Source organism: Arachis ipaensis, chromosome B8, assembly GCF_059453495.1.
Source record: "Arachis ipaensis isolate K30076 ecotype BB chromosome B8, ASM5945349v1, whole genome shotgun sequence".
In the NCBI taxonomy this organism is placed as follows: Eukaryota; Viridiplantae; Streptophyta; class Magnoliopsida; order Fabales; family Fabaceae; genus Arachis; species Arachis ipaensis.
In genome coordinates, this window is record NC_142443.1 from 14,859,197 (window position 1) to 14,883,977 (window position 24,781).

The 24,781-nt window shown below is 35.7% G+C and overlaps 2 protein-coding genes and 1 pseudogene across 2 annotated transcripts; 2 read left to right on the top strand and 1 right to left on the bottom strand.

The window, feature by feature from the left end:
- The first annotated feature begins 3,722 nt into the window (after positions 1–3,722).
- On the top strand, positions 3,723–8,467 carry LOC107613343 (shaggy-related protein kinase eta). Its single transcript, XM_016315305.3, has 12 exons — positions 3,723–4,122; positions 5,420–5,512; positions 5,944–6,003; positions 6,134–6,406; positions 6,502–6,576; positions 6,665–6,721; positions 7,088–7,228; positions 7,345–7,395; positions 7,479–7,574; positions 7,669–7,752; positions 7,908–8,009; positions 8,100–8,467. Exons 1-12 carry the CDS (start codon positions 4,000–4,002, stop codon positions 8,199–8,201), a joined length of 1,257 nt encoding a protein of 418 aa, XP_016170791.1. The 5' UTR covers positions 3,723–3,999; the 3' UTR covers positions 8,202–8,467.
- A 3,096-nt stretch (positions 8,468–11,563) lies between these two features.
- LOC107610535 (senescence-specific cysteine protease SAG39 pseudogene) lies at positions 11,564–13,730 on the top strand (annotated as a pseudogene).
- A 5,897-nt stretch (positions 13,731–19,627) lies between these two features.
- On the bottom strand, positions 19,628–22,625 carry LOC148547274 (uncharacterized). Its single transcript, XM_088495368.1, has 3 exons — positions 22,393–22,625; positions 19,912–20,386; positions 19,628–19,825 (listed from the first exon to the last, which is right to left on the bottom strand). Exons 1-3 carry the CDS (start codon positions 22,623–22,625, stop codon positions 19,628–19,630), a joined length of 906 nt encoding a protein of 301 aa, XP_088351494.1.
- Between the last annotated feature and the right edge of the window lie 2,156 nt (positions 22,626–24,781).

Here is a 24,781-nt window from a genome sequence, read left to right on the forward strand (position 1 = left end):
AATTTATTATTGTTGATGAAATCTGTTGATGATGATGATGATGACCATGAAGAGAGGGGCATGAGGAAGGGGGTTGGGGGTTACGGTGAGGGAGTGGGGTGAGGGGGTGGGGGGTTACGATGAGGGGGTGAGGGGTGGGGAGGGTTACGGTGAGGAAAGGGGTGAGGGGGTGAGGGGTGGGGGGGAGGGGGTTACGGTGAGGGAGTGGGGTGAGGGTGTTGTTGCTGTTTGGTGGTGGTGGTGGTGGTGTTGGTGTTGGTGTTGGTGTTAGTGTTAGTGGTGGTGGTGGTGGTGGTGGTGGTGAGGAAGGTGAAGAGGAGAATGATGATGATGAGGGTATTTTGGTCCAAAAATTCGGGAAAGGATGATTTTAAAGCGTTTTTGAACGTTGATGATGATTTTAATAAAAAAAAAGGTTGGGGACAATTTTGATTTTGACCCCAGACCTTGGGGACGAAAAAAGTACTTATCCCTTATTGCAATTGTTTTACTATTTATTTTTATCTTTTTTTTTTGCTTCTATGAATGTAAATTTCATCACTCTTTTTTCTTTTTTTTTTATAATAACTAAAATAAAATTAAATATCACAAATTTTATAAGCACTATTAAATAAAGTAATAGACACTAATATAACTTAACATTTGGAGAAATTATCCTAATTATTAGAGTTTAGCAAATGCCAACAATATCAAAAAAAAAATAGAAGAAACAAAGGAAGAAGATATATTTGGATGAAAGAGGAAGGGTAGCATCGCAGTTGATGGATGCAAGCGGCGACGGCAAATGACGGAAGCAGCAACTCGTAGGAGAGAAACAAGATCCTCCGTAGCAGAAACAAGTTTCAGATTGATGCTCCTTGACGATGGCAAAATGGTAGTGAGTGATGGGGATGGGGCTGACGGTGAGAGAGAAAGAGAAAGGGGAGAGAAGTGAGATTGATGATGTTGCAGAAATGAAGGGAAATAGTTTACAAAGTCGAATTTAGAGTCAATTTTACCCGTGGATTTACTGCCAGTAACACACAACCTATGATCAAAATGGCGCGTTTCATTTAATTACCTGATCTTTTTCCCTAAATCCGACAGTAATGATCACGCCGATTTTTTTCCGCCAATTATTACTGACGAATTTTTCATCTAAAAACCAAATTCGACTAACTTTTTTATCTGACGAATTTATTATAGATCTGTCAGTAAATTCGCCACTAATCTCCACGATAAATCCAATGGTATTCAGCATTTTTTTTGTAGTGTTTCATAGTAGGTTACATTTATATCTTTGTCAAATTACTTAATTAAGGTATGTATGTTTATTGTGTTTATTTGAAAATACAAATAATATTTTTCTAAAATTTAAATTTTGATATAAGATTTTTTTTATTTCTCACAATATCTCTTACTCTAATAGGTCAAGAACTAAATCGTTGTAGATTAAGTTTTATTTAAGAATTTTTCATTAGCCAATGAATTGCTATTTGTAATTTTGCACAAAGTAAAATTCGACATCTAATATTTACTTAAACGAACTAGTAATGAACTAACTATTAAACCCATCCAAATTAGTTCTGATATAAGATATTTGATAATTGAATACAATTTAACTATAAATTTTCAATACCTAACATTCATATATAATAACCTCGTTTGTTAATACTTAGAGGAAGAAACACAAGAAGGTTTATCGAAGGTTGTCGCCTTAGCCTTGGCAACGATGGTTCTCCTCTACTCTCTCCCATCTAAACTTCTTTTTTTTTCCTTCCTTCTTTATTATCTATCACCTCTTCCTATTTCACTGCCTCCCTCACCTGCCACTGTCCGATCACAGCTTTTGCCAGCCTCAATTTTCACTATTGCCACCTCTCCTAGCTACTGCCTCTTCTACCAAGACACATCCAGCTCCTTAAAAATCCTTCTTCGCCTCTCTCGACTTGCCTCTATTTTACTCTATCACTCCCACTGCCTCTTTACCTCAATCACTCATCTATTAGTCTTAGAACTCATCATCGTTACTCTTCTATTGTCTCTCCAACCACCTCTTTATACACCTTTTTTCTAATTCCTGCTTTGTTTGTTTATGTCAATTTTTTTTTGTATTTGGATTTAGTTTTTTAATTTTTATTTTCTAGTCTAATTTAAAATAAATCTTTTGTGTTTTTTTTTTGTTATCGTGACATCTTTTATGGTGATAATGGTTTTTCTTTATGATTATTATGGTTTTGGTAGTATGATTTTTTATAGTTTAAAAGGAATATCTTACAAAAAAAAGTTTATTATTCATATGTAAATTTAGAAAGTATTTAGATTTATTTGAAGAACGCCAAACAATATTCTACTGTATGATAACAATACGGTTGTGTAGATTTAAAAATATAAGAGATTTGGATTTGTCTCTATTTCTACTTTTCTATCACTAAGAGTTTTTAGAGTCATCTTCTCAGTTGAAATTCATTTTGATCCCTGAAATTTTCGACAGGCCTCAATTTTGACCCCCAAATTTATAGTTACTCAATTAACACCCGCAAATATTAGATTGCGACCCCACGTTTGCCCCTGTAGCTATCTCCATTAACGGAGATCTGATATGGCACGTTAAGTTGACAGAATGTGTATTCACGTGGCACCCAACTTGCTAGAATGGATGTGTGATGAGTGAATGACGTGGCAAAAGTTGAATGAACTCAATTTCTCCAGTAAAGTCTCGAACATATTGGGAAAAGAGGGCTGCAAATTGAGTTCATTCAACTTTTGCCACGTCATTCACTTATTAAACATCCATTCTAGCAAGTTGGGTGCCACGTGGATACACACTATGTCAACTTAATGTGCCATATCAAATCTCCGTTAATGGAGATAGCTACAGGGGCAAGCATGGGGCACAATCTAATATTTGAAGGTGTTAATTGGGTAACTATAAATTTGGAGGTCAAAATTGAGGCCGGTCAAAAATTTTAGGGGCCAAAATGGGTTTCAACTCGTCATCTTCTATATAAATTAATAGTTCATTATAAAAGATGTTTATCTTTTTTTATTAGACATAAATCTCAATTTTTTTTGTTGCATGCGATGTTTTTTTTATCTTAGTAGGTTAATGATTAATTCGTCACAAATCGAAACTTTAATATGTGATTCAAACTCCCAAACACAGTCACCAAAAAAAAAAAAAACTCCCAAACACTTTTTAAACAAACCAGTGAGTTAACTACTGTACCGATTCAAATTGGTTATAAATCTTATACTTTTTTTGCAATGTATAAGTGTAACTTTTTTTCGAATAATTTTTTTTCAAAAAAAAAAAAACCTCGTTTGTTTATATTTTTAGACAAAAAAAAAACTTTTTTTAATAAAAAAATATTTAAATTATTTCTTGAGTTTTTTTTGGTGATTAAAGAAAACAAAAGTAGAAAATAAATTGTGTGACGATTTCCTCATTATTATTACTAATTATTATTATTATTATTATTATTATTATTATTATTTTTAAAAAAAATGAATCTTTTTAATTTTTTTTTAACAATTAAAAAAATAAAATATAATTTTTTATTATTAATTTTATAAGTAAAATTTAAAAAATATATAAAAAATAGTAAAAATTAAAAATTATATTTTATTCTTTTAAATTTTGAATGGTTAAAAAAAATTGAGAAGATTTATTTTTTTTAAAATTAGTATACTTTGCATGTGATAGTTGTCCCTATATTATTTTGCCACGTAAGGAATTAGCTGCACTTCACCGCAGCAGATTACACACTCCTCAGTTTAACATTCACGATGCCCCCATTGAAGTACTCCGATGGAAGCGTGCAGGTCACGCGCGCATGAACAATCACCTTCATTCTCATTCCCTCCCTTTATGCTTTATCTAATCTAAAAGCTAAAGCCTCTTCCCAAACGCCATTACTCAGAGGAGAGAGAAAGTTACACAGAGGGAAAAAGAAAAACAGTGAGAGAGAGAGAGAGAAGGAGAGAGAGAGAATAGTGTGTATTGTGTAACCGTCTCGCATGGCCTCCATTCCGTTGGGGCCGCACCACCACCAACAACCGCCGGAGCAGCTGCAGTCGCAACCTGACAACAACGCGCCGAAGCTTCCAGCTCGGCGCGGCTCCGACGTGGATGCCGATAAGGTACTTCTAACTGCCCTGTCATTCTCTGCAACGCACCGTTTGATCTCTCATGTGGTTTTCCGGCGCGTGGATCGTTATTGATCCGACAAACGAGCTTCGGCTTTAGCTCAGTGCCGACGATCTACAGGTTTTCCGTCATTCGGAGGCCTCGAAAAGCTCGCCGGAGGTTCTCTCCGCCCAACAGCTTGTCGTAGTGACTTTTGAGGATTAGTTTAGTTTATTTTCGTAATTGCAGCCAAGAAAAGGTCCCCCCCCCCCCCCGGGGGTGTTCTTGATTGATTAATGATTATTGAAATGTTAATGTTGAAGAACTGAAGCTTGATGTGGACATTTTTCGTTCGGCATGGTTCAGAAAAGATAAAGAGAATGAAATGAAGTGAACAAATGTGGAATCTTGTTGCTTTAACTCTGGCATTTTCAAGAGTTTTTTTGGGGGGGCGGGGGGCGGGGGGCGGGGGGTTGCGGGAGAGAGAGAGAGAGACTTTCTAGTTTCTACATACTTAGCTGAGTATCATCAAGTTATCTTTGGATTTTCTTAGGTTAATTTCATTTTGCCGAGATATGTGTAGTATATTGTAAAGTTCAAGTGTCGCCGGTGGTGTGGTATTTTGAGTTGTACATTATTTGCTCCTGTGGTTTTTGTATACTTGGGTAGTTGGGTTCCTTGCTTGAAATGGATTTTCCTTGGATTGTGATTGTGTTGCTGTTCAAACCGTTTTAGTTTGCTTCAGGGTATTAGTGTCCTTTTATTCCTTCTCTATATGCCTTGTCTGTTAATTGTTGTTAAAGTTCTTTGGCATGTGATGCTTTCTTGTGAGCTGTGGTAACCTGGGTGTGCTTTATCTGTGCATATACTCATTGAGCTCTTTACACTCTGCCTTTCTTTGGCTTCAGATTCTGATTGGTGGCTGAATACCTCTGGTATCAACCATCCATTTCTGCTGTTTATGTGCCGTTGCTGTGTGTTTCTCTTGTCATATAATGCTTGCTTTGATCAACGCATAAAATTGACTTAACATGAAGTGCGGGAATCTGAGCCTAAAACTTCGGGCACTAAATTGACTATGTTAATTAGTAAATATGCATGCCCACTAGTGATTTTGCTGAGATGCATGTAAGATCTCATAGGCATAATGGTTTAAGAAAAAATATTAACAGCTATTAAGCAAATTTAGCAGTAAGTTAACTTGAAATACATATGTGCAGGTATTGTATAGTGGAGGTTCTGAGATTCTACTTCTGTATCAGGAGAACCGGGTTTTCGATATTAATTTCCATTCATTGCTATAAATTTCAGGAAATGTCAGCCACAGTAATTGAAGGGAATGGTGAAGTTACTGGCCACATAATCTCAACCACAATTGGCGGCAAAAATGGTGAACCTAAACAGGTGTGTGTTCTTTCCTTCTCCATTCTTTACCTGCAGTTTTTACTCTTTAAGATGCTGGTAGTTGCGAATGGTGACTATTGTTATCAGCAACAACTTAATGATTCACGTGCTTTTTGGGACAGAGCTTAACTGTATTTATGGGATAGCTAATGAAGCAAACAAATTAACCTTTTTTTAAGGATCACTGGTAAAATTTACCCATAAGTTGGTTTGTTTCCTCAGAGATCTAATATAGATGTTTTTCCTCCCTCAATGCCTGCAAATTAATTGTTTTAGCTGTGCATTTTCGGGCCTTAACGGGTGTGTTTTTGGAGAATTTTAATGTGTTGCAAGTGTAGTTCATCAAACTTTAATAATCAAAATTGATTGTAATATCCATGGGTTTCCATTTCTGTATGCATTCATAACTTATGCTTTGATACCACTTGCAGACCATCAGTTACATGGCTGAGCGTGTTGTTGGCACTGGATCATTTGGAGTTGTTTTCCAGGTTAGGATAAATAAAGTAACAAAAATCTTGGGTGATAACTATTCGTGTCAACTGTCAAGCTTTCTTTGCTGTCAAGTATCTCATATTGCTTCACATCCTTGGTGGTGTTTCTTGTTGACCTGAAACAAAGGCAAAATGCTTGGAGACTGGGGAGGCGGTGGCTATAAAGAAAGTTTTGCAGGACAGGCGGTACAAAAATCGTGAATTGCAACTGATGCGCTTGATGGATCATCCTAATGTAATTTCCCTGAAGCACTGTTTTTTCTCTACAACAAGCAAAGATGAACTTTTCCTGAACTTAGTAATGGAATATGTCCCTGAGACGATGTACCGGGTTCTAAAGCACTACAGCAGTATGAACCAGAGAATGCCCTTAATTTATGTGAAATTATATACATATCAAGTATGATCTCGTCCCTGTTTGCAATTTAGTTTGATATGCTTTTTCTCACTATTTTCTTTTAAATTCTGGTGATTGACTTGGGAAGTAATGTTTAGATCTTCAGGGGACTAGCATATATCCATACCGTACCTCGAGTTTGCCATAGGGATGTGAAGCCCCAAAATCTTTTGGTATGTTATTTGATGCCTATTTTTAAGTTTTAACTTACAATCAGTATTTGTTTATTCATTCTAAACCATTTGCATATATTTTCTCTAGGTTGATCCTCTTACTCATCAAGTTAAGCTTTGTGATTTTGGGAGTGCAAAAGTTCTGGTATGTTGTTGATCTGTGTATTCCTATGAATGTCCTTAGATCGTGCATATATGCCACCATGATAATTGTCGATTACCAAAATCATATGCTGCTCATTTATAGTAGAATTATCACACAAACTCCACTTGTCGAAAAATGCAATTCATGTTGTGTATGTGAAACGATGATATCTCAGTAGATTTCCATTAAGATGTTACTGATGCCTTTAAATCCTGTTCTTTTTACATATTGGAAGAACAATTACAAATGATGGAAGAAAGGCTATTGTTGGAATGACATTCCAGTATTTGTTATTATAGTTAATCTTTTGATGTTTTTCAGTTTGGCAAAAAGTCCAAGCTAACCATAACAATTGATTTTTTGTAGGTCAAGGGTGAATCCAATATTTCGTACATATGTTCACGTTACTATCGGGCCCCAGAACTAATATTTGGTGCAACAGAATACACAACTTCTATTGACATCTGGTCAGCTGGTTGTGTCCTTGCTGAACTTCTTCTAGGCCAGGTTGTTAAACTTCTGGCAACCTATGCACTTTTTTTTTTGGCCTCTTACATAGCAATTATTTTCTCCTTTTTGTGAGATATGGTTTTGATTCCTCATTGTTTCAAATTTTTTGTTAGCCATTATTTCCGGGAGAAAATCAAGTGGACCAACTTGTGGAAATTATCAAGGTGATGGTTTGTCTATTTTGATATTACATTGGATTGCTAGAATCTGATAGCAGGATACTAACTATATATGTGTCTTTTTGTAGGTTCTTGGTACTCCAACCCGAGAAGAAATTCGTTGCATGAACTCTAACTATACAGATTTTAGGTTCCCCCAGATTAAAGCTCATCCTTGGCATAAGGTGAATCACATTCATTACTACTTCTCCTTTTGCCTTATAGCAATGGAGGTCTTCAGAGTGGTAATTTCTTTTATTGTAAAAAATCATTTTTCAGATTTTTCACAAGCGAATGCCTCCTGAAGCAATTGACCTTGCATCAAGGCTTCTCCAATATTCACCAAGTCTTCGTTGTTCCGCTGTGAGTAGAAAATCTCTTAACACCTCCTTCACCCCCTTTCTTTAAGAGAAGACACATTACATAATTAGTTATGGTTGTAGTTAATTCATTAGGGTGTGAAATACACATGATCCAAAGTTCAAATAGTTTTAACTAGCGATTTCTTTATTATTCAGCTGGAAGCTTGTGCACATCCATTCTTTGATGAGCTTCGTGAGCCAAATGCTCGACTACCTAATGGCCGTCCACTGCCACCACTTTTCAACTTTAAACAGGAAGTATGTATCTTAATCCAAGTAGTTTCTTGTTTGTAGTGAACCTGATACATGTTTCAATATGATTGAGGATGTGAACTTTTTGGACTGCAGTTAGCCGGAGCATCCCCCGAGTTGATCAATAGACTCATCCCAGAGCATGTAAGGAGGCAAGGTGGCCTTGGCCTCCCCCATCCAAGTAGCACACAAATCTAGAGAAGGAGTCCATGGCAATAGGTTTATTTAAGATGAAAGCAGGCCTGTCTGTGTAGTCAAATATAAAAGGGGGATCAGGTGTATGTAGCTTTAATCCCGTGAAGATATGTATACATGTACTCACTGCATAGTGTAGCATGGAAATGGTTCATTATGTCTAAAATTTCATTTTTACTTTAAGCATACTTTTATTTAGGTTGCTAACCACACCATCCAGTATCTAGCCGAAGTACTAATACTATTAGATATATAATTATTCATGTGTCTTTATCTGTTTAAGTTTTTGAAAAAAGTGACAACATGACATGACATCAGAATTTCTGTCACCGAAAAGTTTAGAGTTTGAATTTTGTTGAATTTCTCAAAAAAAAAAAAAAAAAGAATATAATCATAAGACAAACAAACAAAAAGAAAAAGAATGCTTATGCAAAAAATTCAAGCAAATTCAATTATTACTCTTGTTTGAGGAGATATGTTAGATATATAACTATTTATGTATTTTTTTATGAGTTTAAATTTTTAGAAAAAGTGACAGAGTTTGATTGATTTGGTGCATAAGTGTTTAATTAATAAAGTGTATATTTCAGATTTAATTTTACGGATGACATAAAATAATTGGTATACGAACATTTTTTTCCTTGCATCTAGATGTCTTTAACTTAACAAACCTAGCTTGAATAGAATGAACATATTATATATAATAACTTTGGGTAAAATTTTAAATTACTAATAATGAGGCCTGCTACACATAAGTCTTTTTGACTTACAAGTCTTACAAGTCGTTATATATATGGGCCTTTTAATGCGTTATTCAACCGTTTCCTGTTTTCAAAGCGCTACACTCACCATGTATTATGAACGACTCTTCTTCTTCCTCTTCCTCTTCCTCTTACTCTTCGTTTTTTTTTCGATTTTCATGGTTTCTGAAAATCAAGCTTTGAAATCGTTTTAAAGATAATGAAACTTCAGAAATACACCCAAACGATTACAGAAATACATTCAAAGGATTACAGAAATACACTCAAACGGTTACAGGAATTCACCCAAACGATTATAGAAATACACCCAAAAGATTACAGAAATACACCCAAAGGATTTAAGAAATACACCCAAAATTCGTTGAAGTACACCTTATGCATAATTCAGAATTCTTTTTCTTTCTCCTCCTCATCTTCGGCTGCTTCTTCTTCTTCAAAAACGATTTCAAAGCTTGATGTCAAAAAATAATGGAAATCGAGAATAACGAAGAAAGAAAATAGAGAAAAAAACACGTAAATGAAGAAGAAGAAGAGAAAGACAAGGAAGAAGAACGTGCAGCAAGAAGAAGAAGAAGGAAAAAGAGAAGGCAAGAAATGAAAGAAAAGAAGAAGAAGAGGAAGACGAGGAAGAAGAACGTGCAGCAAGAAGAAGAAGAAGGAGAAAGAGAAGGCAAGAAATGAAAGAAAAGAAGAAGAAGACGAAGAGGAAGAATAACGGTTCAAAGCGCATTTTGAGCGTTAGTTTTAATTGGACTTGTAAGGGTTATAAGCCTTAATCGCTTGTATGCGAAGAATTTCTGTTTCTTTTATTTACATTAATACAGGATAAATATGAATTTTTTTTTCCGAGAAGGTATTAGAGACTGCAGATTATTTATATCTTACGGACCAACTCATGAATAAATTTTTAGGTGAATTCTATGATGTAGAAGGAAAAAATTTTCTACACCTATATATATTTGTTGTCAATAAAAAAAGTACCAAGTGTTCAGAGAGAGAAAATTTAAAAACAATATCTACCATTATTTTGTTAAGTTGTAAAATGTTTTCAATTTTTTGTTTCTTGACGTGCAAGAAGAAATTTAATAGTTAAATATAATAAATATTTATTTAATTAGTGATTATAAAATTAATATTGGACCTTTATTTGAATTTTTTTGTTTTTGTAAAATTTTATTTATTTTGAATCAAACCATATTTATAAATAAAAATTAAAAATGCAGACCTAAATTTTATAAATTACAAGATTTATAGAAAAAAGTCATTAACTTTTTATATGTATTAAAGCATATATTAAGTATGGTGCAGCAGAAAAAAAAAGTCTCCTTCTAAAATGTTCACAAGAAATACATAAAAAAAAATTCTATAGTAATTAGATACATTTTTTGGAATAATAATGAACAACATTTATTTTAAAATACTAATTAAATTAAATAATTAATTAAAATAACTATCAAAATTTATTAGAAATATGAAAAGGGTAATAATTTGGTTAAAAAATTTGAGAAAATAATATATATTTAGAAAAACAATATGATTACGGTTAAAAGGTTAAAAGATTTTCATAAATAATAGTTCTAGTAAATAATATAAAATTTGTGATATACGTAAATATAATTTTTAATTAATATATATGATTTGAATATTAATTTAAATTTAAATTTATCTATTTTAAATATTAAACAGTATTTTATATTGTATTTTAATTTTTAAGTTGATAGATGAATAATTAATTATTTTTAATTTATTATGTGTTAATTTTTAATTGTGAGATAAATTTGATTATTTCACATATCAAGTATTAAATTTTTTTTTTGGTGACTATATCAAATATTAAATTTGATTATATTTACGTATATTGCAAATTTTATATTGTTTACTATAATTATTATTTATGAAAATGTTTTAATCTTTTAAACCTTAATCATTATCCAAAATAAATAGAATTCACAAAAAAAGCCCAATATCATTTTTATAATCATTAATTAAATAAATATTTAGTTATTAAATTCCTTCACGTGTTTCAAGGAGTAGCAAAAAAAACAAAAAATAAACTCTGCAATTTATCAAAACAATAGCAGATATTGTCTTTTAAATTTTCTTTCTCTAGACACTTGGTAGTTTTTTTTATTGACAACAAATATATATAGGTGTAGAAAATTTTCTTCTTCTACACCATAGAATTCACCAAATTTTTATCTTAAGATTCATTAAAAAAAAAGATAATGACAAAAGTATAAAATAAAATAGGATGAAATTATATTTAAATAAGATTAATACAACTGTATGTCAACCTCTATAAATCCGAAAGAAAATTCGAAGAAAAAGTTATTATTGGATTCATGTGTATGCCCATATTATCGTACTTGGTTAGAAGTGGATATCGATGTTACTGGCATCCGATTAAAACTAGTGGCATAAATCTAACCAAAATATAAATGTACTAACAACCAATGCTGCATATTCTTGTTCCTTGTAATAATAACGCTAGCTCAATTATGTCTGTTAATTCAAAGGCGGCAATCTCCATATATAAATTAAACCATGGCTTTGGTACCAAACTGCCATAATTATAATAACCATATCATTAATTAGCCTTTGCAAATGGCTTTCCCTGGCCAAAAGCAATGTTCTTTAGCCATATTATTATCCCTAATAATTCTTGCTGTTGGGATTTCGCAAGTGTGGTCCCGCAAACTCATGAATGATGATGAGGCATCTATGCAAGAAAGGTATGAAGAATGGATAATAAAACATGGGAAAGTGTATAACAATGATGAGGAGAAGCAGAAACGGTTCTTGATATTCAAGAACAACGTAGAATACATTGAATCCTTCAATGCTGGTGGAGACAAGTCTTACAAGCTTGGTATTAACCACTTAACTGACATAACCGTTGAGGAGCTTAAGGCTTCCCTAAATGGATTCAAGAGGCCACAAAGGGGCTCTACTCCTCCAACACCATTCAAGTATGCAAATGTTGAATCCGTTCCTCCATCCATTGATTGGAGGAATAAAGGAGCTGTTACTAGTGTCAAGAACCAGGGCTTTTGTGGTAATTAACATCTCATAAACTTGAAAAATATATTATTATTGTTATTATTATTATTTAATACATTCACAGTGTAAAGATTTTATTTGATAATCTAAACTCATACGTTAGTAATTTTTAAATAATAATTGAAAATTAGTTAATGCGGATATAATACAATTAGATGTTTGTATAAAACATTTACATAAAAACTAAATCCTCCTATAAGAGTATTACTAAACACGGGGAATAAAAAAATTCAGGTGGATGCTTTGATGCGTATATTATTAGAGTTTAATTTTAATGAATTGAATAGTATAAACAATCGTATCATCATATTTTTTGGCGATATAATTTTAAATATTGTTAAAATTAAATTAATATTTTTTTGAATATTTGATAGCATTTTTAATTTAAAAAATAAAATAAAAATATTATTAAAATATAAAAAATTGAAAATAATATTTTTTAATTATAATTGAAGTAGTATAACCCCCGCCATATTCCTCCTAATAATGCCCACTATAGATTCCACCGCCACCAACATTTCAAGGTTGTCACAAAACTAACCTATGTATGCTAGAATTCGTTATAAAGATGGTATATTTAAAATTTTAAATACACGTCAATAAAAACTTTAATTAGTTTGTTGGTTTTTATAATTTTATTAAAATTATAATTATATTTTTATATATTTTTTAATTAAATTTTTATATTTTTTTAACTGTATAATTAGATTATTTTTATATATAAAAAAAAATAAAATTAACTAAATACTTTTTTATAAAAAAATATGTAATCAAAGATTTAATTAGATTTTTAATATTTTTAATTTATAAAAAATATTTAATTAATTTTAATATTTTTTATACTAAAAAAATTTAATTATAAAATTAAAAATAATATATAAATTTAATCAAAAAATTATAAAAATTATAAAATTTTAATTATAAATTTAATAAAATTATAAGGCCAAATAAAGTAACTAATCCTAAATGAAATATATATTGAGATGTACTTATTCATTGGCAAAATATTATAAATTATAATGACATAATCAGTCTAATATTAAATATAATATTCTAAATATATTTTAAATATCTAAATTTATGTGCAATTTTAATTTCTTTGGTGTATGTAAAACTAGGTAGCTGTTGGGCATTTTCGGCGGTGGCTGCGGTGGAGGGCATCCACGCGATAACCACCGGACAGCTGGTGTCACTTTCCGAGCAACAAGTGGTGAGTTGTGACATACACGGTAGGGACGAGGGATGTAACGGCGGTTACATGGAAGGTGCATTTCAATACATTTGGAAAAACGGCGGAATCAACAGCGACGCAAACTACCCTTACAACGCAACAGACGCTACATGCAACGCAACAGCAGAAGCCTTCGACGTTGCTCAAATCAAAGGCTATGAGATGGTTCCAGCAAACAATGAGAGTGAGGTTGTGAAGGCATTGGCTCACCAACCTTTGGCGGTTGCAATTCAAGCAAGTTCCTTACATTTTCAGTTTTATTCCGGTGGTATTTTTGACGAAACATGTGGGTATGAGCTTGATCATGGTGTTACGGCCGTTGGTTATGGTACAAATGAAACCGGTACTGATTATTGGATTGTTAAAAACTCATGGGGTACTGAATGGGGCGAGGGAGGATACATAAGGATGAAAAGAGGCATAGGTGCTGGTCTTGGTTTATGTGGAATTGCCATGGATGCTTCTTATCCTACTGCATAACTGTTTTCGGTGAATTAAAGTAATATTTTGCTAACCAGTAGCAAAATCTTGATAATAATTTACGAAAAATAGTTTTGTATAATAATTTATCAGTCTTTTTTTTATAATGGAGACATGAACTATTTTTAAGAAATTGTCTAGTATGTAAGTTTCTATATATCATGTTGGTTGTTTTGTTTAAAACACAACTTTAATTTACAACTTAAAAGGGTTCGTTGTAAAGTGGTGAATAAGTTAACAGTTAACTTCTATCATACTTGTACTAATAAGATGTCGCAAACTAATGAAAGTTTGTCAGATTAGTGTTTAATTTGTTTGAGGTTTCAGTTTTATAGATTGATTACAAATCGAGTGTGAATGATAGAATAATCAATGTATAACAGAAATAAGTCCTCTAGTCAAGTTGTACAATGAAAGCTTTAATTTAGTCCTTTAGCTTTACTACTATCAGCCTTCCATGCATCTTTATCTTCTGGAGTGGCTGCATGCCTGAAATCTTTAAATAATAAAAATAAAATGAAATAAAACCTCCCCTTTCGTGCAAAGAGTAGTGGCCTCGTGTGCCAGGAATGAAAAAAGTGATAAAATACGATTGTTAATTAAATACACTACAACCTAATTTAATGCTACTAATTAAATTTACTCTTTTAATTCTATTAATTCACATTGTTTACACATTATTTAAAAATTTTGTTAGTTACCTATACTTTTTCAAAAAAAAAAAAAAATGACCATGCAAATTAAAAGATTGCAATCCACCACACATGTGGGCTCCTCTTATTTTTCAACAAGTGATGATTTTATGATATAAGTATAAGAATTTTATTATGATTAAAAATTTTAAAATTTAATTTCTATTAGCAAAAGAAAGAAATTTAACTTACTTAGGATAAAGTATAATTTTTTTTTTCTTTTTCATTATGGTAAACTATTTTATTTAACTAGATAAAATAAACATTGTCCATATATAAATAGGATAGCAATATATGAATTGGGAATCTCCCAAAAGCTCTTTTACGAGTTAAAACATCAAAAAACTAAAAAAAAAAAAAGATGAAACATTCCAACAAAAAATTTAAAATATGTGAACTTGCATGTCTTAAAGAAGGTTGCTAGCTGAAGTCAGGGTTTATTCTATTCTTTCAATATCATTTTTGAAGATAAGCTAATTTATTGATTTTTAGATTTGCCAACACATCACCGCCAGCATCTGAAAGTCACGATTGTTGCTTCTCCGCCGCCTCTTGAGCTTTCCGACACTTTTCAACCACGTTCACCAAAAGAAAAATGACCCGTCTCCACAAACCAACCCATGTAATGAGCTTCTAGTCCATACCCCCGTCGATTTTTGGCAGAAGAATAAATAATGACTAATAGTTTCGAGACTAAGATTGCAACGCCTACAGAGAGGAGAAATTGTGTGAATGCGGTAGTGGAGGTTCTCCAAAACCGGAAGCTTCTCGTGCAAACACCACCAGAGAAAAAACCTAATTTTTGGGAGTAGGAGCATTTTTCAGAACTCTATCCATGTTTCTTTGTGCTGCATCAAATCAAGGCAGTAATCAATTGGAGAGTGATAGAAAAGATAGGCAATTTGGTAGCCTGAGCTGAGTTTGTATTTTTCGCTTTTGGTTCTGGCCCAAAATAAATAATCATCACCTTCCTCAATTTTTGTTAGCGAAATACGTTTAGCTATATCTAAAGAGAAAATACTATTAATTAATTCTAGGTTCCATTGTTTGTTAGGCATGATTAGCTCATTCACCCATGCTACTTCAAGAATCTGATTAATGATAACTGAGCTATGTGAGACAAGGAAAGATTGGGATGTAGCTACCCACGGATCCTGAAAAATGCAAATGCTGTTCTCGTTGCCCACCCTTCTAAAACTTTACGGTCCTCCAAAAGGCTTCTCCAGCCCCAAGAAGGTTTGTTTCCTATCTCTGCTCTCATAATGTTGCTGTAGCGGTAGTCATTGCCTTTAAAAATTTGGATAATAATGATTGAGGTTGCGCAGCTAGTTTCCAGCATTGTTTAGCTAGTAGCGCTAGGTTCTGAGCTCGCAGGTCTTTGAAACCAAGGCCACCCTCCTTCTTTGGTCTAGACATAGTGTCCCAACTAATCCATGCCATCTTTCTTTTTGTGCCATTTTGCCCCGACCAAAATTGGATGAGAATACTGTGAATCTCGCAAATTAAATTATTTGGAAGCCTGAAGTAAGAGAGTGTGTAAATAGGAATAGCCTCCCCGACTGCCTTAATTAGCACATGTCTACCTGACGTAGATAATAAGTGTCGTTTCCAGCCCTGGATCTTTTGTCTCATTTTCTCTTTAGTAGCCCCAAATGCCTCCTTCTTCGACCAATTAACCGTTGAAGGAAGCCCCAAATACTTGTCCTGTGCTCCTATGTGTCTAATGTTGAGCCTATTAGCCAAGGCAATTCTCTTTTTCCCAAGGTATTATTATTGCTAAAAAACACAGCTAATTTAGTTAAATTTACTTTTTGACCACTAAAGCTCTTATATAAAGTAAGGATCTCCAAGATATTAGAACAACTATCCTCCGAGGCCTTACTAAATAGGATAGAGTCGTCCGCAAAAAAAATAGATGATTGATGGGAGGGCATCTTCTATTGATCTGGACACCAGAAATGAGACAATTTTGCTCTGCCTTGTTCAACAAAAAGGATAAATTTTCTGCACAAAACAAAAAAAGATACGGTGATAAGAGGGTCTCCTTGTCGGATTCCTCTATTTGGCTTAAAAAACTAAAAGGTTGACCTTCAACAATAATAGAGTAAAAAACTGTAGTCACCACCTCCTGAATACAACCTATCCATCTAGGATCAAATCCTAACTTTCGAAGCATGAACCATAAAAAATGCCATTCCACTCTATCATAAGCTTTACTCATATCAATTATGACCATTTCAGTATTCAAGCCCGTCCTCTTGGTTTTCAAATAGTGCATGCATTCATGAGCTATAAGTATATTATCACTAATTAGTCTTCCTTTTAAAAAAGCACTTTGATTAGGAATAATTAGTTTATTCATGATACTCTGTAGCCTATGAACAATCACTTTAGAAATAAATTTATAAACCACAGAAGATAAACTAATCGGCTTGACCTGTGTCATGTTTATAGCATTCGGAACCTTTGGGATTAAACAAATCTGTGTGTGATTGAAACCTTTTAGTATTCTACCTCTAATAAAGAAGCTTCTCACTACTTGAAACACGTCTCCAGCCATGATGTCCCAGTAGTAATGGAAGAACTTCGCTCTGAACCTATCATCACTCGGTACACTTTCAACGTGCACACTAGTACTAAATACAGACCGTTTGACTTCTTCTAAGGAAAATGGCCGTAGAAGTCTCTTATTCATGGCTGGAGTTACTTTGGCAATAAAGTCTTCAAATTCTAATTCCAGATCGGTTGAGTTGGTAGAAGAAAAAAATCTCTAAAATAGTCTTTTGCAAACTAAGGCTATATCAACTCGAGAGGTAGCAAAGCTCCCATCATTCCGTTCCAATTTTCAGATTTTATTACACCATATCCGGGATTGAAAGGATTGGTGGAATAATTTAGTGTTCTTATCCCCCTCCTTCAGCCATTTTATATGAGACTTCTCTTTCTAGTAACTCTCCTCCCTACCATATGCGTCTTCTAGCACGTTTTCCAACTCCTTACTACAAGAAAAAAGGCCTGTCGGCACACTTTTTTCTTGCCACGCTTTTAAAGCGTACCCAAAAGTGGTCAATGGCCACGCTTTTGCGAGGGTGGCCACTGATTTGTGATTTGGCCACGCTTTTTTTTGTCACGCTTTTGAAAAATTGGCACGCTTTTTGGGGGTGGCCACTGATTTGAAATTTGGCCACGCTTTTTTTTTGCCACACTTAAAAAGCATGGCCATAGAGGGAAACCGGCACGCTTGAAAAGCATGGCAAAATGGTTTCGTTATCGTCACATTTTTAAAGTGTGGCCATTTCCTCTAACTCTTTCGGCACGCTTTAAAAGCGTGGCCATAAAGTTCTAAAAAAAAAGTTTCCACTACTCTTTACACAACAATGCCCTAACAACGCTCTTTCCTTTCTTCGAAACACACACAGTTCTTCTTAACAATGCCTTGAAAAGTGAAAAGCTGAGCTCATCACCCTAACGGCGATGGCGATCTTCACCTAACATAGAGCTCATAACCGGTGCTCTTACTCTCTCCCCCAATAACACTCGTTGGTCAACCTCGTTCCAACCCTCTCTCGCAACCCCTCCGTAGGTTCCACCTCTGTCAGTGCTCCCTGCGTCGGCGCTCCTTCCGTCTCTCCTGTAAACCCCTATCCCTCCTTCGGCGGTGATTCACTTTGGTAAGGCCTCCCTCGGCGCTCACTCCCTATCGCAAACCCTCCGTCGACGCTCACTCTGTATCGCAAACCCTCAATTGTCACTCCTCCCTCCATGGTTCAGCACCCGTCACGTTGCCGTCTCCCTCTCTGAAGTCGTCGCGCCGCCATCTCTCTCTTCCTCACTTGTCGCACCTCCGTCAACCACCTTCAGCATTCGCAGCGGCGTGGTAAATTATTTGGTCAAATTTTTCATTGATCTGATTATTTGTTTTTAAATTTGATTTTTTGTTTTGATTTTCTTGGTTCTTCATTATTTCTGATTTTTATAAATTTCTATTTTTTGTTCTAATATGATATTTGGTTTAGGGTTTTTTGAGTTAAACCCCAAAGTGGTCCCTGAGATTCACGATTTGCACCAATTTAGTCCCTGACTTACCAATTGCACCATTTATGTTCCCGACTTTGTTAAAATTGCACCAGGGTCGTCCCTCCCCATATCTCCGGCCAAATTGACTACCACCGGCAGTGACATGGCCCTGAGATGCCATGCTGGCGTAGATAACGGCTAGCTGAGGTGGCAATTGAAACTGTTTGACCCAATCTGGTCCATTTACCTAGTTTTAACCCTATTTTCTAGCATGACATCGTTATCCCTCTTCATCTTCTTGTCTCTGCCCAGCAACGTTCTTCTTGTCTCTGCCCAACAATGTTCTTCTCCTGCTTCCTTTTTGTTACTCGTGGAACTAAAATGAAAACCATGATTGGGTGTCCGAGCCAGGGTCAGGGAAGCTCTACACGATTGACAACGAGAACGCGGAGTTGGACCAGACCGTCGCGGGTGCCAAAGCACTGTGGATGCGGCTGTCGGCCCGTACTTCGTTGGTCCAAAACAAATACCAACCCAGATAAGCCCTTCTTCGGTTGTCCGAATTACAATGTGAGTTTTTGGTAAGAAAAATTGTTTAGCGATTTTTTGTTCTTTACTTCTTATCATATCTCATATTCAGACTAGGGGCAAAACATGGTGTGAATTTTTTCTCTGGGCTGATGATGTAGAAGAAGAAGAGGAACATGAAGGAAGAGTGGATGCAACTGCAGTTGACAATGAGCAAGTGAGAGTCAATTTAGCCTGGAGGATTGGAAAATTGGAAGCTGAAGTGAGGACTCAAAAATGTATGATACAATTCTTAGGCATAGTGGTGTTGTTCATTGTAGTTGTTGTATTGGTTATGACATTGAAGTTCTGACAATGTTATGTTGTATGTAATGTGTTCATGCATGAATGAAAGTAAGAGTTGGTTTTTTTATCTTCAGTTATATTATGCCCTGTTTTTGATAGACTAGTTATCATAAAGAGAAATAATTACAGATCTGAGTAGCAAAGATAAAGATATCTGAGTAGCAAACATTAAAGGAACAAAAGAAGTTCCACAGCTAAGATATCAAGGCTGGCAATACAAAAGTTTTGACAAGCAACCTACACAAAGCTACTATCTATTAACTGCCTTTAACAAAACAATCAAGTACTGTCCTAAACATCCTGATGTCAAAGTCATCAATTGTTCTTTTTCCTTGGTGCTCTGAAATTGGGAGTTGGAACAAAATTCATAAAATTGGCCAATCTAAAAGATGTTGCCTCATTGGCTCCTTGCATTGGATCCACACGAATGGGTTGAGATGGTGGTGAGCTCTTCCTTTTGGTGAGCAACTTCTCCGGCCTTGATGGTGCAGGTGCAGTAGATCCTGCTATGTTCTACAGCAGAAAAATAGCTCAACACATGAGCCTAGATAACAACAAAAATATATTTTGCTATGTTGTGACGTCAAGAACTGTATTACCTGTGATCCTTCATAGTTTGGTTGTGATATCTCAATCTCAACAACAGAAGGTTTATCAACTGGTGCAGCAGCAGTATGAGGTTGAGGGCCAAGATCTGAAGCAGAAGTAGCAGTTTGAGGTTGAGGGCCAGCCTGTGAAGCAGAAGCAGCAGTATGAGGTTGAGGGCCAGCCTCTAAAGCAGCCTTTGATTTGGCTTTATCTGCAGCAGCCTTTGCAACTGCAACAGCAGCAGCTACTTCATCCAGTCTCTTTTTTGAGCACCCTCTCTTAGTATGCCCCCCACAATACCTACATGTGAATGGCTTCAAAATCCTTTTCAAACTTCCACTTGGTTTGGCTTTCTTGTTACCACTGTTCCCCTCATCAGCATCTTTTCTCCTCTTCTTTGTCAGAGCTCTAGGCCTCCTCCTAATGTTAGGGGCCTGTGGCTGAGTGTACATGGATTTCTCCCACAATGATTGGCCAGGAAGAGGGTTAATGTGATGGGCATAAGTCTTGTTGTATGCCTCCATAGTACACATTTGGTGACAAAGGTCTTCCGGCCTCTTGTTTATCCTTGCAAGGGCAGCACATGCATGAACACAAGGAATGCCTACAGTTAGTAACAAAAATATAGAGTAAGACAATCACAGTCATCAAAGTACACAAATATTAGTGATTAAGTTAAAGAGATTGATAAAGGTCATCGGTCAGCATCCAGAATTGGCAAGTGCATAGTCTTTTTCCTAGATCCACAACCATGTTTGTTGGATGGCCATGAGCCTCGAATTTTTCATAGTCTTCATCACCGGTCCAGATAGGCATCCAGTTTTTTTATTCTTTTCTGATTTTATCTAGGCGACTTTGAATTATAAGGGGGAGTATGCCAACATGATTTTCCAGTTTTACCTTATTCTTTGCAATAGTTCTCATCACAAACATTCTCACCTCCTCAAGTAATGTGATGATGGGTTTGCTTCTGGCCTCTTTGATTCTTGCGTTGAAAACCTCACAGGCATTGTTGCAAATGTTGTCCAGTTTTGGCTTATGGCTAAACTAGAACTTTGTCCATGACTCTCTAGGCCATTTGTTGAGATATGCCCAAGTCTCCTCGTTCACCCTCTTAATCTTGTTCAGATTATCAATGAAATCCTGAAATGTTGTTGATCTGGCACATTCCCAAAGCAGTCCCCTCAACTCAAGGTCCTTCCATTGTTTGTTGAAGTTCCTCCAGAGGTGCCAAACGCAGAAATGGTGGTGAACTCTTGGCATCACCTCCTGGACAGCATGAATTAAACCTTGCAAGACATTATTGGTACACTATGTGTCAGAACCAAAAAAGTGATGTACACACTTTTTTTGTGCCACAAAATAGTCCCTGAGTTTACATTAATGACCCTAATATAGTCCCTGACTTTCGCATTTTTATACAATTTAGTCCCTTCATTTAGGTGTAAAATGCACGATTCGTCCCTACTGCTATTTGGATATAATTAACTGTGCATATTATCCACAAGCAACCTCATACATACAAAATCCAGCTATATGTAACAACCATTATTCCAAGACAGTTCATCATAAATCCAGAGACTCATAGATTGTTAAAGGCATATGAAAGGTAACATTACCTTCTGCATATCAGAAATAAAACACCATCCGTTAGTCTTGTAGTCTCCAAGATCAGCATGAAGCAGTTCCAGGAACCATTTCCAAGTATCCGTATTCTCTATTTCAACTATAGCCCAGGCAATCACGTAAATGTGATGATTGGCATCTTGTGCCACAGCAGCCAAGATCTGACCTCCAGATTGTGTTATCAGAAATGCCCCATCAAGCCCAATCAAGGGGCGACAACCTACCTTGAATCCCATCTTGCAACCATGCAAACAGACGTACATCTTATCAAATATGACCTCTCTATTTGGTTGAGGTTCGACACAGATCTGAACCGTAGATCCAGGATTGGTCTTCAGTAAAGTTTTAGCATAGTCCCTTAGCTTTGCATATTGTGCCTTCTCATCCCCGTATACTACATTCCTTGCATCTGCCAGTGCCCTTGCAATGGAATTTCTATTCAGTATAAGGTCACACTTTGTCCTGAAGTACACAGCAGCCTCGCATTGCTTGAAATTGGGGTATTTTCTTACCTTTTTCACTAATTTACTAGCAATCTAAGCCCTATTAGCAGCCCTGTTGGTGTTCTCCCTTGCACAAGTATGATCGTCGTTGAAAGTTTTGATCTGCCAACATGAGTCGTCACAGTCCCTTGACACTCTTTCACCTTGCACACAGCCCTGCATCTAATATTGTCATTTTTCTTGAACTTAATTCTCCTCCCCTCTTGGATAGTATACTCTCTTACAGCCTCTCTGAATTCATACTTGGTGTTGAATTTCATACCCACTTGTAGTTGTAGCTCACCGAATCTTGCAATATTTCTAAAGATTGGGAATTCATCTGAGTCCTCATCAGATTGCAGGTCATCCTCTGAATTAGGAGGAGTCTTCATCTCCGCTGAGTGCCAAGAATTAGCACCATTAGACTCTGCACCTGGGTCAAGTGCTTCATACACATCAACAACCCCTGGAGTTCCTATAAATCCCAAGTCCACCTCTCTATCTGACACATCCTCAACCAATGCATCATCTGGCTGCATTATGTTCTCTTTTGTCTTAGCAGCAGCATATGCACCTCTCTTGACTTCTTTTAGTTTCCTATTTCTCAGTTTGGACATACTTGCATTGTTTTCACTGCTAGAACTGTCTTCTTGGATTGGCTTAAAGGAACTATTCTCTGAACTATTATCATCACTGGAGTCATCATTTACAGTTAAGTCAACATGAAGAGATTTCTTGCCCTTATTAGCAGACCTTCTATATGTTCCAGTAGCCTGAGATCTTGTAATTCTCTTAGGTAAGAACTGTGGTTTGGACTTCATTTTTGATTTGCCTTTGCCTTTTGCTGTGGAGCATGCCTTGGTAGTCTCTCTCAGCTTGGTTTTCAGGCTTGGGTTGGGCTTCTGAATGGGGTTTTTAGTCATTTTGGGTTTGGAGATGGATGTTGGATTGCGCTTTGACTTAGGCTTGGGCTTTGATTTAGAATTGGGCTTCAGAATGGGTTTGTCATGAGCCCTAGCAGAATTTGGATTGGGGGTTGTGTTATCATCAATGGGGTTTGGAATAGTGACAGGGTTGGTTTCAGGGGGTTGGAATAGGATTGTTTTTGGGGCTTGGGTTTGCATTTGGAATGGGATTCGGTTCTGTAGTTGGGTTTGATGTGTTGCCATCAGCTTTGGGACCCTCACTAGTGTTCTTTTTGCTCACCAAGTCTCCCTTACAAGTATCATCAAGCCATACTACAACTTCCTTCCCTGCAATCACCTCTGGTGTGGACACCCCATGCTCAGAATACACATCAACAACTCCATCATTCTTCTGTGCAGCAAAACACATCTCTCTTAACTCACCATCACATGTAAGAGCCCTCAGTCCACCATCTAAACTCCTCCCCGGAGGCAGCCACCAACACTAAATTATGTTGTCATACCCAAGCTCCTTGTAATAGTTCCTTACAAAGAACACATCCAATGTATCTTCATCTAAATCTCCTAAGCAATTTCTGTTATCTGGTGAGTACACTAGTATTCCATCATCATTTTTTTAAATGTTCCCCCATGATGGAACATGATATCCATCAAAGTATCCATCTGCATTATGCAAAAAACCAAATTCAGGAATCAAACAATCAGATTCACACATGCAAAAACAAAAATTGACATTCAATCATATACAAAACACCAGAAACACCCATCAACTAACCCAACTAAGATTGCATTAGAAACAGAGTATGGAAAAAATTTCTCCACCACCCACAAAAACCCTAACAGATAATGAAAAACTTTAAACTTTCATCAACCAAAATCAAATTTTCAACAAAACAGACATTGATGCATATTTTTTTGTTGAAAAGTATTATTTTTTGCGAGTTCAGACGTACCTTCGTGTGCTCCCGATGAACTCCTTCTCCTTCCGTCAGCGACAACGATTGCACAAAACTATCACAGTGACAGCAAACTCCAAGGAACAAAACGTTTTCAACCTTCAAACCCTATACAGTGCCCACAACTCAGGACTTCATGGTGCGTTGTTTTGGTTTTCAGAAGACGAAGAGGAAGATGAAGTGATCATGGGTTATTTGGGTTTTGTTTCTAAATGTATATCAAATGATGCCGTTCCATCCATCCATATTTTTAGTGCCAAAAGTGATCCAGCGTGGCACCCAGCGTGGCATCTCAGCGGCATGTCACTACCGGCGGCAGTCAATTTGACTGGAGATGTGGGGAGGGACGACCCTGGTACAATTTTAACAAAGTCGGGGACATAAATGGTGCAATTGGTAAGTCAGGGACTAAATTGGTGCAAATCGTGAATCTCAGGGACCACTTTGGGGTTTAACTCGAATTTTTTTCTAAATTTCTTAACATTTGGTTATATTCTGCTGCAGCTGTGGTAGTGCTCAGCTACTGATATGTGGTGCTCATTCTGAGTTCATTCTTTGCTGAATCTCGTTTGGCAGAGAATACCCCCAGATTTTTTGCAAAGTGACAAATTTAGAGCAGCAGCAGATAATTACATTAGGCCTCTACTTTGAAATGTAGAGATCTTTTCTTGTTTCTTTGTGTGAAATGGGGGTGATGTTATTTCAAATGCTTCTTTTCTTGGGGTTTCAGTATTTGGAATTGTGCCCATAACTCTGAGATCTACTTACTTATCAATAATATAGAAGAAAGGACGATACAATTAGTAGGAGGTATTAGGAAAAGATACCACCTTTAGATTGGTCTCGATTATTAGTCTAGCTGAATTTTCATTTTTAGCTACATTAGTACCA

Bases quoted from the DNA above. Each gene is read 5' to 3' on its own strand.
- LOC107613343 (XM_016315305.3), top strand. From the start codon at position 4,000: ATGGCCTCCATTCCGTTGGGGCCGCACCACCACCAACAACCGCCGGAG. The intron at 7,229-7,344 runs GTTGTTAAACTT...ATTTTTTGTTAG, and splicing joins CTGAACTTCTTCTAGGCCAG to CCATTATTTCCGGGAGAAAA. The intron at 7,575-7,668 runs GTGAATCACATT...ATCATTTTTCAG, and splicing joins AAGCTCATCCTTGGCATAAG to ATTTTTCACAAGCGAATGCC.
- LOC148547274 (XM_088495368.1), bottom strand. From the start codon at position 22,625: ATGTCCAAACTGAGAAATAGGAAACTAAAAGAAGTCAAGAGAGGTGCA. The intron at 20,387-22,392 runs TCCTCCTAATTC...CCATCACATTAA, and splicing joins CACTCAGCGGAGATGAAGAC to CCCTCTTCCTGGCCAATCAT. The intron at 19,826-19,911 runs GTAATACAGTTC...TTTCTGCTGTAG, and splicing joins CAAACTATGAAGGATCACAG to AACATAGCAGGATCTACTGC.